We start from the raw sequence: 18,436 nt of genomic DNA, 5'->3' as shown, positions 1-18,436 counted from the left end.
TTAAGCTCGCTTAACTCTGTCAATTTAATACTTATATATCAAGACAAAGGGAGTCCCAAAAGCTCAGTTGGTAGAGCCCTCGCTTCACACACAAAGGGACCAAGATCGATCCTGGGTGCAGTCGAGATTTTTCTGACCCCCTTGTCCACCCAGCAGTGATTGGGTAGCTGGGTCTGTTAGATCTGGCGGATAGTACTTTGCTATAGACTAGCGTCCTATTTAAAGGGTAGGAAGCAATTGTTATTGTCCGTTTCACGCTATAGAAACTGGGATAAAATCCAGCTTTATGGGCCTAATGGCTCTGAAGGACTACTTTATCGAGACAAAATAAAATAACGATCTCTAACTCTCACACCTAAACTAGCAAAATGTGTTTTTGTTGTCGTTCAGTTTATTTACTCATTTTTCTATTACGTTAATTGTGTGAATGCCAACAGTAAAAAGAGTGGGAGGGAGAAAGGAGAGACAAATTATGGTTGGGACGAAGGGGAGGGGGGGGGGTGTCAGTGTTCAGTTTTAGATCAAAGATGTAGCATGATTGCAAGTCAATCTCAAGCATAAAATAAAAGTAATTATAAATTCCTAACGGGTGACTGCACACTCGTCATCACAGCTTGTTGCTCCAACACCGAACCCACTCCACAGCATCTGGGGAGTAGACTCATAGGTTATGGTCAGTGCAGCTGGGCCCATCCTGGCATTCTCTAAGGATGTGCTCCATCGTCTGCTCTGGGCATCCACATGTACACAAGCTAGTCTCAGCCAACCCCCCCCCCCCCCCCCCCACCCACTTTTTCATGCTTCCAGCTGGTTTCCCAAGTTTTGCCTGTGCTCTGTTCAGTGTTACTGGAGAGTAAAATAGAGGGAGTAAATGTGACTCATGTGAAAGATACAATACTGAGTAAACAACGTTTCGGCCTTAGGCCTTCCTCGGTTAAACATAGATAAGAAAAGAAAAAAAAAACATATTCTATTACATTTGCATAATGGTTACTACATGAGAGAAAGAAGGTAAAAATAGAAAACAACACAGATAAAAATATATGTGTGTGGGTGTGTTTGTGTGTGTGTGTGTGTGTGTGTGTGTTTGTGTGTGTGTGTAAGGAGAGTGGGAGTGAAAGAAATGATTGAGCTGCAACAGTTTGGATTGGACTGAATTAGATAAATTAGCCAATTTTGTTTCTGAGGGTATGTAATTTTAAACTCAAAGATGAGGGGTGTAATTAATGTAAGAGAGACAATCCATGTTTTACTCTTTACAATATGAATGTTTGTATTGGTTATATCCCTTGTATATTATTTTCTAAATTATACGCATATGCTACTTTTTTCAATCCTCTCGATATAGCATTATAAATGAAATAATAGTCACAAATTGGATATAACTTGGATAATTTTTCATTATAACAGCCCCGGCTATGTGGTCAAGTGGTATGACACTCCCTTTCAGATAGGAAGGTCCTGAGTTCAAGCCTCGCTCGGCGCATAGTTGAGCCCCTGGAAAAGACTCTTTACTCACATTCTCTCACTACTCAGGTGTAAAATGAGTACCTGGCCGTTAACAGCGTTGTCTCTGTCCGGAAAAAAAGATGTAACATCGCCTGACAGGCGTCATGTTTCGTTCTACATGTTTCGTGTTGCTGTTGACCAGGGACCCCTTGTAAAGAGCTTTGAGTACATTTTGTGGATATTGCGCTATATAAAAGCTCAATTTTTTTCTTCTTTGTTCCTATTAGAATTATTATTTTATTTATTTATTTTTACCGAAATCAGTAATTTATTTACCTTGAAGAAAGACCCAGTATACTCGGTCTTTCGGTTCTTGGGTCATTACAGTAATCTAGGTGAATATATTTCCAGGTCTGACAACCGAATGCAATACTCTTCAACAGTCATAACGCCACTTCCTTCCCAATGACGCATGGTAACTTAGTACCTAACACTGGCTCTAAACTATCGGAACAATGGCGGACGCCCGTATGAAATATTTCTCCGGCGAGCATAAAAGCGTATCCAGAGGAAACAAAACCATAAATTTGATCATGTTTTGACTTTTACACATTCTGATCACAAGGCATATGAAAAGTTCTAGCCAGCATGAAGAATAAAAAGTAATGATTTTCTTTGCTTAGAATCAAGATGGCCGCCGTTGCCGGGCGGCGTGACACCAGACTACTGAATCCAATTATGGACTTGATTTAACATTGTTATAATGGACAATAATGTATTTTGCGTTGGTCTGGGTGTATTTCCATTACTACAACGATGAGCCCATGACTATTTGGGTTATCGGACCTAAAAATAAGTACACGTTGGTCAATATAAAATCGTTGTTTTTTAAAATCGTGTAATCCGAGTTGTATGCCGACAAAATTCCGGATTGTAACGGTGAATCACACAGTTTAATTATAGATATAAACATTTATATAGCATCGAGCATGAATGACATAATATTATGGCTTTTCAGGTAACCATGGCTGCCCTATTTGGGGCCCAGTTAGCTCAGTTGATAGAGCACTCGCTTCACAAGCAAAAGGACAGGGACCGGGATAAATCCAAGATTAAGTAAAGATATTATTTTTCTGTCGCTTGGACCAACAGCTTTTGATTGAGTAGCTGGGTCGATCTGTTAGATCTGGCTGAAAGTATTTGGTAATAGACTGGCATCCTATCCAAACGAAACAGTTTGGTATTTTATCAAAATCTCTCAATTTTGCCCGTTTAATTGAGAAGTAAATAATAAAGTTACTTTTTTCATAATAATAATAATAATAATAATAATATATAATAATAATAATAATAATAATAATAATAATAATAATAATAATAAATAATAATAATAATATAATAATATAATAAATAATAATAATAATAATATAATAATAATAATAATAATAATAATAATAATATAATAATATAATAATAATAATATAATAATAATAATAATAATAATAATAATAATAATAATAATAATAATAATAATAATAATATATAATAATAATAATAATAATAATAATAATAATAATAATAATAATAATAATAATAATAATAATAATAATAATAATAATAATAATAATAATAATAATAATAATATATAATAATAATAATAATAATAATAATAATAATAATAATAATACTATAGCGCCTTTCGTCGAAACTTCAAAGCGATTTAAAAAATAAATTTAAAAAATAAATAAATAAACTTTCATCCCTAAACTTTCAAGACAAAGTAAAATCTGTATGACTATGTTTACGAAAAATAAGCAGTTGTTGAGAGAGAAAAAAAGGTAATGTCCAAAAATATTTGGTATTTTTCTAGGATCCATTTTTTACGACTTATCTGGCATTTTATATAAAAATATCCATCTGGCAATCCTGCAAGGGAGGGAGGAAACTCGAAAAATTGAATAAAGCGAAAGTAGAATTTACCTACAGTAGTGACAGCATTTTTGTATTGTGAATTAGTTATTGGAAAATCTGGGGATTTATATCAATTTGTTTGGACTTTTGAAGACATTTTCAACATTCGATGATCTTTAGATATTCCCAGGTAGGTATAAAGGATTGTTTGAAATGATATTGCGAATGCGATTTTGTCCCCACCATCTCCACTCCACCAACTCCAAATGTTGGCCAACCAAGAATTCAAGTCAAGGATCACCAATTTCCAGTGTTTACTTTTATCTCAAAAAATATCCCCCCCCCCCCCCCCAAAAAAAAAAAGTTGTAAAATAATGTTCTCTCAACCCAAATCAGATTTTTTTTTCACTGTGTGATATTTTTGAAAAGATAGATTTAAATTTAGATTAGAGTTAGAGGATTATTTTGGCTTTGGCCCAAAAAAATTTGGGCTGGGGGGATATTCATTTAATTTCAATTTAAATTAAAGTCAGTCAGATGTAGAATTGAAGAAACTTGTGATTTTTTGGCAGTAGTTATTCCCACCTTAATCTAAATACTAAGGTCTGGAATAGATCCTTCCTTGATTTTTCTTAAATTGAAAGTTTATATTTAGAAATCGGAAAGAATTTGGACTTGGTGGAATTGGAAAGTTGGCCTCAATTTCAATTCAATTTATTTTATAAATTTGACCATAATTCGTAATATCACAATTATAAAGTTTTGAGACCTTGTGGTATGACAAGCACCTTTGGACTGTTAAGTACCAGGTTCGAGTCCCACTCTTCTTAGCAATTCCAAAAGTGAGTCCTTGGAAAAGATTCTTTGCTCTTATTCTCTCATTCAACTCAGGTGTAAAATGAGTTCCTGGCCATTAACAGCGTTTCCTCTGTTTAAAAAAAAAGTCTTTTATCACTTAACAGGCATCATTACTTGTCCTAGATGGTAAGGTTGTTGCTGTTACTGTTAGCTAGAGACCCCACAATCGCTTTGAGCACATTTAGTGGATTTTGCTCTATTTTAAATGCTCAAGTTTTTTTGTTTGTTTTTTTTTTTTTCTAATGATTCGGTATTCTTTGCAGGTGTGTCAGCTAAGACAGAAACAAAATGTTTATTGCAAAGTCCATCAAAACAGAACACACAGATATCATCAATGATATTTCCTTTGACTACCATGGCACCAGAATGGCTACTTGCTCCAGTGATCAGACTGTCAAGGTATTGTTATCACATTTGTTTTTGATCCTGAAATTTACTTACTTATTTTGTTAGGCCTTTCAATCCTCTAGGAGCTTAGGCCTTGAACGACACTCCTCCAGGCTTGCCAATCAGTATGATTTCTCATATTTTAATAGGGAATGAGATTAGCGGAAGAGTAGCGTCCCTTGATTGGACATCACCTTACAGAGAGAACGTCAACATGGTTATGCGCATGCGTCTCTCTCGTCCTCGCTTTCGGTGAAGTGTCTCATGGGGCTTTCACCGGAAGCGAGGACGAGAGACGCATGCGCAAAACCATATGACGTTCTCTCTCTAATAACTTCTCACCGGTGACGTCCAATCAAGGGGCGCTACTCTTCCGCTAATCTCATTCCCTACACGCTTTGAGCTCAAAAATATGATAATATGGGAAGGGTGATTAAAATATGAGAATAAAAATGCCAAAAGTCAGCAATTTGTGACAAAAAGGGGAAAAAATGATAAAAGTGAAATAGTTGAAGTCCTTAAATGTCATTTCCACGTAGATGAGAACCTGAGTAACCAGACATGATTGTCATTTGGGATTGCAGGATTTTCCTATTCTCTACTAGCTTGAGAAGTCTCCATAAAATCAACTAATGTTGAATTAGAAATTTTGGTTGGTTGCGCATTTTGAAAATTTGATTTTTTAGGAAGGAATATGAGAAAATGAGCATAAATATTTGGAAAAATATGATAAATTGATTATTTTCAAATGGTTGAGGTTGATTGGCAAGACTGCTCTTCCATCAGACATGATTCCATGTTTTCCTTATCTCTTTTTGTTCAGCCTTTGTTTTGCACCTCCAGTTGTTACTTTGCCTTCCCCTATTTCTTTTCTTTTGAGAGTTTCATAATAATGATAAGAAGAAGAAGACACTTGTTGAGCATTTCCATGGAACCAAACATCTCAAAGCGCTTTACAGATAATGAATTACGAACAAAAAATGAAATATTGAAACAAAACACTAATGGCTTAAATATAGTATACAAACATTACAATCGGCATGGTATAGAATGAATTTTGAAAAAGTGGGCTTTTAAAGCAGATTTGAAGTTTGAGATATTCTCGATTTCTCTAATGGGTTGGAGTAGGGTACTCCAGAGTTTGGGGCCATAACATTGAAAAGAGCGATCTCCAAAAGATTTTAACTTACCTTTTGGTACAGATAATAAAGTGGTGCCACATGATGATCGAAGGCTTCTGATTCATAACTGTGTCTGTTGTGTTATGCTGGGTGCTGGTTGCCTAAGAGTGTGCTCAATCCAGCCCCACTTCCTCTGTCGGATTTGTTACTTGACCAATGCCTGTCCAGCACATTGCCACAGCTCTTCATTTGTTATCAACAACATAAGGTTGCCAGCGAACATAACACCCAGAAATTTGATTTACTATGAAGTTTTGTCAAATCAACAAAGCACATATGTCTTGATGAACAATATTAATGGTTTGAGTCTCGAGAGAAAACTCTGTCAAGATTTGAAGCGCCCCCCTCATAATAATCTTATGGAAAGTGACAAAGAAGAGCCTTATGACAGATCAGATGATAGTGGAGGAGGCAGCGCTTTGAAAGTGGAATTTATTTTCTTGCTGCATTGGCTTAATTGCAGAGGCAAAATCATGGTTCTATGCATAGCATTATAGAATTAATGAAACACCTAGTGTTACATGTGCATTAAAATATGAAACCCAACATCTATCATGTAGCTGCTTGTCTTAAACAATACTATGTCCATAGTCCCTGAAATGGGCAAGATCACTTAGAGGTATAGTCTTTGTGCTTCAAACCCAAAAGGTACTGAGTTTGACTACCCACTTCACCGTGTGGCCTTGAGAAAGTCACCTTGCTCTAGCTCACTGCAGCTGATGTCTGGATTATTCCAGTCTTCCCTTGGAATAGACCCTAAGACAAATTTGTTCCCGGAGGTGAATAAAAGGAATTTTCAAATTTTTAATTTTATCTTTTTTTTTTTTTTTTAATCTAACTCATTTGTGTTCTTATCTTTTCTTCTTTTTTTTTTTAACCCCTTTCATGTTGACAGGTCTGGGATGAAGGGGATGATGGCAAGTGGGTTTGCACAGCGAGTTGGAAGGTAGGTCTCTATTGTCGCAGAGGTTCTGTATTATATGTTTTATTTATTAATAAGCTCCTTTTTAATTTTTTTTTTTTTTTTTTTTTTTGCTGTTTTTAAATTTGTCATTTCAAAATCAATTTGTAAGGTTTCTTGTTTGTTTTTTGGGGTTTTTTAGGGGGGTGGGGGTTGTTTTGTTTCAAAGCCACTGGGATGAAGGGGAGGATGGCAAGTGGGTGTGTACAGCTAGTTGGAAGGTAGGTTTCTATTGTCACAGAGGTTCTGTATTATATGTTTTATCTATTAATAAGCTCCTTTTTTTTTCTTTTTCTTTTTTTTTTTTTTTGCTTTTTTAAAATTTGTCGTTTCAAAATCAATTTGTAAGGTTTCTTGTTTGTTTTTCGGGGTTTTTTTAGGGGGGTGGGGGGGGGGGTTGTTTTGTTTCAAAGCCACTGGGATGAAGGGGATGATGGTAAGTGGGTGTGTACAGCTAGTTGGAAGTTAGGTTTCTATTGTCACAGAGGTTTTGTTCTATAATTTTATCTATTAATAAGGTTATCACTCTTTTTAAGTAGACTCACCCCTCAATATGCACACACACTTACACACACACACATACACACACACACACACACACACACACACATATCTGTATTCTACTAACTATCAGGATTCCCAAATATGCACATGACAGCCCATTAATTATGTTGCAATGTACAAGTCTACAAAAGAAAAAATAAAGTCATATTGAATTTTCAACTGCCAGTGATGGGAATTTTAGGATGGAAAATGTACCCATTTCTGTGTGTATTGTGTCGTTGTTGATGGTTAATTGAGATTTTTAATATTATTCTTTGCTCCTCGTAGACTCACAGTGGTTCAGTGTGGAAAGTGACATGGGCTCACCCAGAATTTGGCCAAGTTCTGGCCACGTGTTCCTTTGATCGTAAAGCAGCCATATGGGAGGAACTGACCAGCACCTCCACCGGCAATGGCAAAGGGGGAACCTCAAAAAACACTACATGGCTACACAAGGCATCCCTGGTAGACAGTCGGACATTTGTTACAGATGTGCAGTTTGCCCCCAAGCACCTTGGGTTACAGCTCGTAAGTTTGTTGGGTTTTTTTTATTTGTCATAGTATCCTTAGACACAGCGAAACAAATAATCAAAACAAATAAGAGAGAAGAATGGATGAACAGTTGGGCAATGAGCACCACGGGTAGATGTATGTTTTCCCATATGACCACTCCTGTAAAGACTGATTGCCTAAATAAGCTCAGAAGACACCAGCAAAGCATCATCTTTCAACTAAGAACACAACACATACCGCTCAACAACCATTTAAGCAAAATTACAAAAGACACATCCCCTTCCTGCCCCCTATGTCAACACCCCAATGAAACAGTAACACACCACTTGCTTGAATGTCAACCTCTTGAAGACCTGAGATGCACATTCCTCCCACCAAATCCAAGCATCAGTAACACACTTTATAGTCACCTGGAACAACTACAAAAGACATCTAACTTCTACGTCATGGCACAAGACCGAAGGGCTAGAGCTCAGGTGGTCGCTGGTTCGGATAAGTAAGTAAGTTTATTTGTCATGTTTCAAAATCAATTTGTAAGGTTTCTCTGGGTTTTTTTTAGTTTTTTTTTGTTTTTTTTTTTTTATACAGTGGGGGTTGTTTGTTTCATAGCCCCTAAACAATAGTTAGGTTTCAGGACCAGTCTGCCTAAACCAGCACCCACATTGATGGAATCGTAGGTGTGGATGGGTATCCAATCGTGACTGCTCAAAGTTGGTCTAGGCTCGTAAAAACATTTTTTAGCTTTTTAAATATTTTTGCTGAGCGTCTAGGGTCGGCATCGTGCCTTTAATCTTCTTTTGTTTACAAGAATAATTTGTGATGTCAAGATTATTAATCATTAAATTTTGTTAAAAATTTGATTCTAAAATTCTAAGTAACGTTTAAATGTTTTGATGACGAAATCGGAACTGATTGAGTGATAGAATACATTTTTTCTAACACTTTTGTATTTTGAAATTCAAACTTTGTTTGTAACACAGATTCGCAAGCTCTTGTAGAGATTGGGAATACGTCCAGAATTCCAAAAGGCAAGAGTGTAAGAATCGTTTATCATTGTACAGCCAAATAAGGTTCATATTTTTTTAATGAGCTGCAAGGCAAAAGATATGTTCTCAAGGACTTTGATCCACTGTTTTTATTCAACTTTTGCTACCGTTCATCCACAGGCCACTTGCTCTGCAGATGGAATAGTAAGAATTTATGAAGCAGTAGATCTGATGAATTTGAGTAATTGGCTGTTACAACATGAAATACCTATAACCATCAACAACGCCCACATCAGTCTAAGCTCTCTCTCCTGGTGTACGTCGAGGTGAGTATTTCTACTGCATGTTTAATTCTTTACAAATGTTGCTGCTTGAAGCTCAAAGAAATAAAAAACAGTAATCAAATTGAATGGAAGACTTGATTTAATCAACGAAAACAGATAATATGGATGTTTCAGGTTTTCTTTTTGACAGCAAAACAGGACGAATGAAATATTATATAGACGAATAAGAGATGAGAAGATGGCGTCTTTTAGGCTATGTGGTCTTGTGGTATGACACTCGCTTTCGGATCGTAAGGTTCTGGGTTCGAGCCTCGCTCAGCGCGTAGATGAGTCCTTGGAAAAGGCTCTTTACTCATATTCTGTCACCGTTCTCAGGGGCTAAATGAGTACCTGGTCGTTAATAGTGTTGTTTCTGTCTGAAAAAATTGTAATATCACCTACCAGTACCAGGCTTCATGTCCCATTCTACATGTTGTTGTTGGTCAGGGACCCTTTATAACGCGCTCTGAGAACGTTTAGTGGATATTGCAATAAATTTTTTAAAAGCTAATTTCATTAGAATACATAGTCATCATTTTAAAATGTCCACATTTATTTCTTTTTAATCTCTCGGGATTCAATTCTTATTCATCTTCTATATTTGGCCATCCAGACTTGATCCCCCAACTATAGCTGTTGGAAGTGATGACCACAACCACCCGAACCATCCCAAAGTTTTCATTTACAGATACAATGACAGTGCAAGGTACATATATTTAGTAATATATTAATATAATATCTAAGAAAGTTGCCCAAAGATTATACATCCTATGGAAATTGAGAACATTTCAAGTAGGGAAGAAAACTATGTTAAGAGTTTATGACTCATTGATTAAAAGTGTAATTGCGTTTGGCTGCACCATATGGTTTGGCGGATGCCGACTTAAAGATAAATCAAAAATTTCAAAATCTATCAAAGAGGCATCAAAAATAATAAACCATCCTCTTGATGGAGTAGAAAGAATTCATGGAAAAGCAATAGAAAGGAAAGCATTCTCAATTACCAACAATAAAAAACATATTTTATACCATGAATTTAGTCTTTTGCCATCTGGGAGAAGGTTTTGTCAGATTAAATGTAGAACTAACAAGTATAAATCAACGTTCGTTCCATCAGCAATAAAAATTTTGAATATTTCATATGGTACAGAAAAACCAAGGATTGATTCGTTGACTGATTAACTGATTAATTTATTTAATGTTAGATTAACTGACCAATTGATAATGATGATAATTTTTGGTGTTGAATTGCCATAATTGTAACAAATTGAAAACGAAATGAATATGTTTATGTTGTGTATATCGCACGTGTGAAAGAAAAAGAGAGAGAGAGAGAGAGAGAGAGAGAGAGAGAGAGAGAGAGAGAGAGAGAGAGAGAGAGAGAGAGAGAGAGAGAGAGAGAATAAGTAGGAGTGAAATATCTGTTCAATGTTATAGTTATCATTTAACGTTATAACAAGTGTAACTAAATGACAAATTGCCATATTTATGGACAATAAAGATCTATTATTATTATTTTTATTATTATTATTATTTTATTATTATTATTATTATTATTATTATTATTATTATTATTATTATTATTATTATTATTATTATTCATTATTATTATTATTATTATTAATCTACTAAATTGCTGTTTGTCATTTCTTATTCTTAGTATTGTTTATCGAATTGTGGACAATTTATAGAATTTTTAAATTAGATTGTTCTCACATTGATTTTTTTTTTTATCTCCATTTGAAAGTATAAATATCAAGCCTTACAATTTAAACTGTTTCCATTAATTTTTATTCTTTCTTATTTTTATTATTTTTTGGTTTTGTTTTTTTGGGGGTTTTTAATGACTTGTTTCATTCTCATACAGTATGTTACCTTCTTTGGATTATGAGTTTTTGACTTAACACTTTTTCGAGACCCAATTTGAAATGGATGATGTTTTTTTGTTTTGTATATTTTGTTCAAATTCATCTTTTCTACACCCTTGACATGGGGGGACCCAATAGCTCAGTTGGTAGAGCACTTGCTTCACAATCAAAGATCGATCCCAGGTGCAGTCGAGATTTTTTTCTGAACCCCCTGTCCACCCAGTAGTGATTGGGTAATGATAGGTCTGGTGAAAAGTACTTTGCAATATAGACTAAGGTCCTATCCAAAGGGTAGCAAGCAATTGTCCGTTTCACGCTATAGAAACCGGGATAAACTACGTCTCCATGGGCCTAATGGCTCTAAAGGACACTCTTGACATTTCGCATGCATTTGTGTTTCTCAAAATAATTTTACTGAGAAGCAGACTTTAAATATTTTTTTTTATTATGGCAAGAATGTAAAAATCAATTTATATTTAATAAATTTATGTTTCTAACAGATTTTGCACCATCTTTATTTTTGGACTTTTTTTTTTTTTTTTTTCTTCAGAAAATGGGATGTTGTAGAAAGTTTGTCAAAAGTAACTGACCCTGTCAACGATGTCCAATTTGCCCTACATCTTGGTCGGTCATTTCACATGTTGGCTGTTGCATCGCGGGAACTTGGCATTTTCTCTCTAAAGGAGCTTAGGTAATTTTATTTTTAAATCTTTCTTTAAGGTTATAGCTTGCTTGTTATTCATGTTAAAAGAATTCTCAATAGTTGTGAATGAGTTCAGTTTTTGGAGAGTTTATCTATTTGTTTTACATGTAAATATATTTGCTGAAAGTAAATTTTATTGAATATCCCTGGGTGAGGTTCCTGACTTCCCATAGTGGGCAGGGAAGCACTTACTGTGTCTTCTATCCAACTATATTTGTTTTCCAACATGCTTTCTGTCTTTGTCTTGGAATGAGATTGCTTAGTTTTGTCCTGGTCCTAGCTGGAAACCCTAGTTGGGAGGGAAACAGGCAAATATGAATAGAGTTTTGGGAGATGATATTTTTTGTCTTGTAAATCATCTCTCATCTGTTATGTACTGTATTATTTTTGTTTTACATATATATAATTTGTAAATATTTGAGTGTGTTCCTCTTAGTGGGGACCTGTGCTAATGTTATGATGAGACATTTATGTGATCTCAAACTGAGTGCGCTGATATTGTGCTCTTGGACTTACATCTGTTCCCTATTTGAACTAATTCCCTTTTGTCTTACTTTTCCCTGGGTACCTTAATTGTAATTCTAGGACTTTCTACTATACGATTTTCTTCCTTTTTACTGGTGCTGATATGACTTAAATGTGTTGCAAGCACCGTAAAATCCTTGAAAACAAAAATTATTATTGAATATCCTGTCAAAAAATAAAAACACCCCAAAAATCCTCACATTTCAAAATTTGCATTTACTATTACTAGTCTAAAGAGAGTTATATTTTGTATGAATTAGAGACAACAGCTACAACAAAGAAACAAGATAAAGAAGTTGAGATGGTCACTTGGCTAGACAAGATAAGATAAGATAAAGTGAGAAATGAACAAATTTGAAGGTTGACTGAAGTGAAGAATGTATCAATAATGATGAGAGAAGTTTTTCAGCATGTTAAGAGACGAGAGAGGAAGTACGTGGAAAGGAAAGTATGGGATATACAATAAACGGGGAAAGAGAAAAAAGGGATGCCCAAAGACTAGATGGTTGGTTAGATTAAAGGATGATATGAAAGAACTGGGCCTGGAGGATGATGATGCTATGAACCGAGATGCATGGATATGTGGCATTCATTATGGCAACCCTGCAAAATGCAAGATAAGCTGAAAGAAGAAGAAGTCTAGAGAGAGTTAGAAGGGATTATTTTCTTTTTAAAAAAATACAATTTCATCATTAAATGTGTTCAGCGTTCCTCATGATACAACATCCATTTTTCTTCTTTTCGTATTTAACCTATATTTTTTTAAAACATTTTATTAGGACAAAGATTAAAAGACCACAGCTCACTCATTGTGGGTTTTGTATAGCACTTCCCCATTCCCTTCATATGCAAAATAATTTAAGCTTATGTTACTACCTTCATAACATTTATTACTCTTTAAATTACCTTATCATATTTCTGTGTTCTGCTCTTTTTTTTTTTTTCTTTTTTTTTTAGTCCTACAGAGCCAATAAGCTCATGAAGCCAGAGTTTATCCCTGTTTCTATAATGTGAAATGGACAATAGCCTATTGTAAAGTACTTTCCACCAGATCTAACAGACCCAGCTCCCCAATCATCTCTGGGGGGGGGGGGGGGGGGGGGGGGGGGGGGGGAAGAGGGGTCAGAAAAAAATCTCGACTGCACCCTTCTCTGTCTCTTTGTGTGTGAAGTGAATGCTCTATCAACAGAGCTATCGGGGCCCCCTTCTGATCTATAATATATGTTATTTTGTTTGAGTATATTGATGTTGACATTTCTTTTTATAGACATGGATTGCTATATGAATTGTTTTGTTTTGTTTTTTTCACCGTACCACAGGGATGACCCTGAGAGTAATGTAAAGCAACCTGTGAGATTTGAAGTCAGACACGTGGGTAGTTTTGACGACCACAAATCAATGGTAAGCTTGCTTTTTTTTCTAAATAATACATTTTTTTAGAAATAATAAAATTCCCTTTATTAATCCCCAAGGGGAAATTTGTCTTTAGGGTCTATCCCAAGTGAAGACTGGAATAACTCAGGCGTCAGCTGCAAAGTGAGCTAGGGCGAGGTGACTTGCTCAAGGCCACACAACAAGGCGGGTAGTCGAACTCTGTACCTTTTGGGTATGAAGCAAAGACCGTACCGCTGAGCCACGCTGCCGCTTAAAAAAAAAATTAATAAATAAATAAACCTGAGTGCAATATCCACTAAATATGCTCAAAGTGCTTTACAAAGGGTTCCTTAACTAACAGCAATACGTAACGCGTAGAACAAGATATGACCGATATTACAATTTTTTTTCGACAGAGACAATGCTGTTAACGGCGGTGAGAGAATGTGATTAAAGTGCCTTTTCCAAGGACTGTATCGCGCTATAGAAACCTGGATAAACTCCAACTCCATGGGCCTAATGGCTCTGAAGGACTACTAAAAAAAATATTAAAAATTACCTTTCAGATCAATAGGATTCAATAGTCTGATGTCACGTCTGCCCAGCAACGAGCAGCTTGGTGCTAAACAAAGAAAATCTGTACTTTTTATTCTTCATGCTGGCTAGAACTTTTTCACATGTCATGTGATCAGAATTTATAAAAGTCAAAACAAGATCAGATTTATAATGTTTTTCTTCACTTTTATGCTCGTCGGAGAAGTATTTTCATAAGGGCCTACTGCCATTGTTCTGATAGTTTAGAACCAGTTACTAAGTTAATATGCCTCATTAAGAAGGAAGTTGACTGTTGAACCCTTTTGTGTCATATCAGAAATTATATTTTCTTTCAGGTGTGGCGAGTGTCCTGGTCAATCACGGGTACCAGATTGGCTTCCTCTGGAGATGATGGCCGTGTCATGTTATGGAAGGGTAGGTTGGATTTTTATTGTGTGATGATTTTTTTTTTTTTGCATTTATCTTTGTTTCATTTGCCTAATGTTTCATAACACCCATTCGGATTTTTATCTTAAACCAGTGCCTACTCCTTATTCTGTCAAAGCAGTTTGTTTTTATTTTACGTCTCAATAGAAGAGTAGTATGAAGATTAGAACAGTCAAATTTTGGAGTTTCTTAACAATGACAAAGTGTGTGTGGGTGGGGGGGGGGGGGGTTACAACATTTTGAGTGAGTTTTAATTTATCTATTATTTGATTTCGCCATGTTGGCTTTTTTTAGTAAGTTTTTTTTCTAATAATATGCATTGATTTACTAAATTCATGACATAATAGAGAGATGCCTTTTGGAGTGTGTATGGTCCCAAGAACTACTAATGAATAGGTTTCATATTGAATCATAAGCTGGCATAACTATTTTAGTTGCAGGATGTATTGGCAGATTCTTAGGATTACGGGACGTAAAATAGGAAGGATGGATGATCTTTACTGACGACCAGCATACATTTAGACTAGAAAATAAGATGTCATCACTCTGAAACCAGAAGATCAATTACACAAGCTATGTATGTATCCAATCTTCCCGACGAGTGGTCTTACACTTTCAATGAGATTAGAACCAGTTTGTTTTTTTACGTCACACTTTTGCTCCCTATTTCTCCCAACTCCCTCATCAACAAATTTATTTTTTATTTTTGGATTCTCTTCTTCGTTTCATCCAGCCAATTACCTAAGCCAGTGGAAATGCTTTCAAGTGTTCAGTGCAAACGGAAGCATGTCAGAAATGGATTGTGCTGCAGCCATGTCTCAAAGTCTAAATTCAACATCAGCCTCTCAAATCGGATTCTAGGTCGTCATTTGTTTTTTGTTTTTTGTTGTTTTTTTTCCATAAGTTGTACAGTAAATTTTATATTAAATCACTCAATACTAATACCGACTATCTGGGTATTTTGTCTCAAGTTACTTTTCATTATACACTTTTTTTCTGAGACAAATTGTAGGCATGTTAAAATAAAAATGAATAAGAAAATACAATTCCCTTTATTCACCCCATAGGGGAAATTTGTCTCTAGGGTCTATTCCAAAGGATGACTGGAATAACTCAGGCGTCAGCCGCAGTGCAGCACTGCAAATTGAATTAGGGCGAGGTGACTTGCTCAAGGCCATACAGCGCAGAGGGGGGTGACCAAACTCGGTACCTTTCGGGTATGAAGCAAAGACCGTACCGCTGAGCCATGCTGCCCCTATTATTAACTATCTTTTAGGTGACAGGGCTGATTTTTCTCTCTCTCTCTCACACACAAACACATTTTATGGTCAGAATATAAATATAACTGTCATTTCCATTGCTTTCTGCATGAGATTTGTGACTGCGATGATGTGATTCGATCTTCTTCAGAAGCTAGAGAGCCTATTAAGTTGACTTAAAATGGGCACTTGAATAAAGCTATGTACATACCAATTTTCATTTAGACTCAGTAAATGGATATATTTTTTCAATTTTGAGACCTACCAACAATTTCTAGGGAGAGCAGACAGCCCAGAAGTAGAGGCCTAGGGATGAGTGAGTTAAAACAAGGTTGAATTAATTGGCACACAGTTTTTCTTGAAATTGCCTATTACAAGAACAAGATGAATAAAAAAAAAGTAAAAAGCAGATGTTTATATTTCTTCTATATTGTTACATTGCACAGGTCAGTAAAAAGTTTTATCAAAGTCTGAGAGTTATAAAAATCTGTATTTTGTTATACAACATCATTTGAAGATCTATCCATCTTACCTTATTTTATTCTAGGTGGGTATTTTAAGTGATGCATTCATATTTATATTGATTTTGTTATTGACTGACAAAGGATTTTGAGCCTGAAATGTTCTGTGTTTTGTTTTTTTTTTTTTTCGAAGCCATTATCCTCAAGGTTGCCAAATTTTCCGTATTTTTACGGAATTCAGTATGTTATAAACCCTCAGTATATTTTTAGACCTGTAAATGAGCTCTATAAAAATTGACTGAAACTGAAACTCTTCGTAATTCGTCGTAACGGTAAAATCCAAAGAATCAAAATGAAAGGTAAACAGCAAGCTCACTTGAGCAAAGCAATGGCAGAAAACTAAATTTCGAGGGAATTAATTAGGCTACTTATCATTGTTCCTTGTAATTAGGTACCCAATCAGTGAAGAAACTTAGAAACGGTCAACCAGTTTGTTTACAACATGAGGTAATCGAGATGTGCTTGTAGCAATCATTTAACTTTCGATTTGAAGGTGTCTACATAACGAACTTCCGGTGTTTCGAATTTTTCTTTCTCATACTTTTCCTGTCCTTCAAGTAAATGTGGTCAATTTTGGCTAAGACGAAACAGTGATATTTATCGCTCGGCGGCTCAGTTAAAATTGGCTACGACAGGTTTCGAAAGTGAAAAAATAATTTCACGAAGGCTGTGTGAAAATACACTGGGGTGTGTTCAGACACGGCAATTCTAAAAAGCGTCGCTCAGCCTTGGCAATATATATATCCATCATTAATATAAACGGCCCATGAGCTATGCGTGGGGCTGTGGAACATTCCTAGTTAACTTTACAGTCAATCGTCTACGATTCATGAATTTTTTCTTTATTCATTTCTTTCTTCCCTTTTTAAAAATATTTGAATTTGACGAATTGACTGATTTCAGTTAATTGACTGAGAATTTACAGGTCTATTTCCAATCACCTGCTAAACAGGGGGACTGGGTGGGATTCCTGACCTCCCATAGTGGGCAGGGAAGTACTTACTGTGTCTTCTATCCCCCTATATGTTTTTTTCCAACTTGCTTTCTGTCTTTGTCTTGGAATGAGATTACTTGGTTTTGTCCTGGCTGGGAGGGAAACAGACAAATGCATAGTTATTGTATTGGAGATGATATTTTTTTCCTTGTAAATCATCTCTCTGTTATGTATTCTTATATTTGTTATAATTTATAATGTAAGCATTTGAGTGTGTTCCTCTTAGTGGGGGCCGTGCTTGTGTCCTGATGAGACTTATTGGTGATCTCAAACTAAGTACATTGATGGTTTCCTATTTGTTCCGAGTTCCCCTTTGTCTTACTTTTTCTTGGATGCTTTAATTGTAATTCTATAACTTTTTACTATCCCATATTCTCCCTTTTTACTGGATTGATATGACCTAAATGTGTTGCAAGCGCTGTAAAGCCCTTAAAAACAAAACAAAAAAATAAACAGGGGGAAAAAGTAAGTACATAATGTCTTTTTACTGGAATTCAGCTCTCAGAACGGGGTTGGTCTATGTGCTTGCATAAAAGTTCAGTCAATTTTTGCATCCTGAATTGGCAACTCAGTATATTCATTTAAAAACAACAACAGCAAAGTGGATGAATGAAATGAGTGTGTGTAAAGTGTCTTACTCAAGGCCACAACAGTTTAATTTGTGGGCCAACTGACATTGTTGTTACAAATGTCAAAAAACACTGTATGTATTATATGAATAATATGATGCCATAAATCATGCATGTCATTGCTTCTAATACTGTCAAATCTGTGTAAATACATAATACGTAATCATATTTGCATTAAACTGTGAATTTTTCATTGTTGTTACTATGTACCAGTACCTCCAGTACACTTGTGTTTGTGTAAAATTAAAATCGTCCTTAATGCACCTACTATACATTTTGAAATGCTGAACTTGTTTCAATAAAAGGATACAAAATGTGAAATGTATTGTTATTGAGCTTTTTTATATAGCGCAATATCCACTAAACGTGCTCAAAGTGCTTTACAAAGGGTCCCTGCCCAACAGCAACACGTAACATGTAGAACGAGAAATGGTGCCTGTTAGGCGATTTTACAATTTTTTTTCGGACAG

At 35.4% G+C, this 18,436-nt stretch overlaps 1 protein-coding gene across 1 annotated transcript; it reads left to right on the top strand.

Annotated features, from left to right (window-relative positions):
* Positions 1-3,381: 3,381 nt before the first annotated feature.
* Positions 3,382-18,287, top strand: LOC144977497 (nucleoporin SEH1-like). Its single transcript, XM_078922793.1, has 10 exons — positions 3,382-3,550; positions 4,482-4,617; positions 6,682-6,732; positions 7,579-7,818; positions 8,970-9,115; positions 9,726-9,818; positions 11,531-11,671; positions 13,528-13,609; positions 14,473-14,551; positions 15,297-18,287. Exons 2-10 carry the CDS (start codon positions 4,507-4,509, stop codon positions 15,422-15,424), a joined length of 1,071 nt encoding a protein of 356 aa, XP_078778919.1. The 5' UTR covers positions 3,382-3,550; positions 4,482-4,506; the 3' UTR covers positions 15,425-18,287.
* The last annotated feature ends 149 nt before the right edge of the window (positions 18,288-18,436 follow it).

This window comes from Berghia stephanieae, chromosome 7, assembly GCF_034508935.2.
Source record: "Berghia stephanieae isolate SIO BIC M18660-M18661 chromosome 7, UCSD_Bste_1.3, whole genome shotgun sequence".
Lineage (NCBI taxonomy): Eukaryota > Metazoa > Mollusca > Gastropoda > Nudibranchia > Aeolidiidae > Berghia > Berghia stephanieae.
This window is presented reverse-complemented; position numbering and strand designations above follow the sequence as displayed.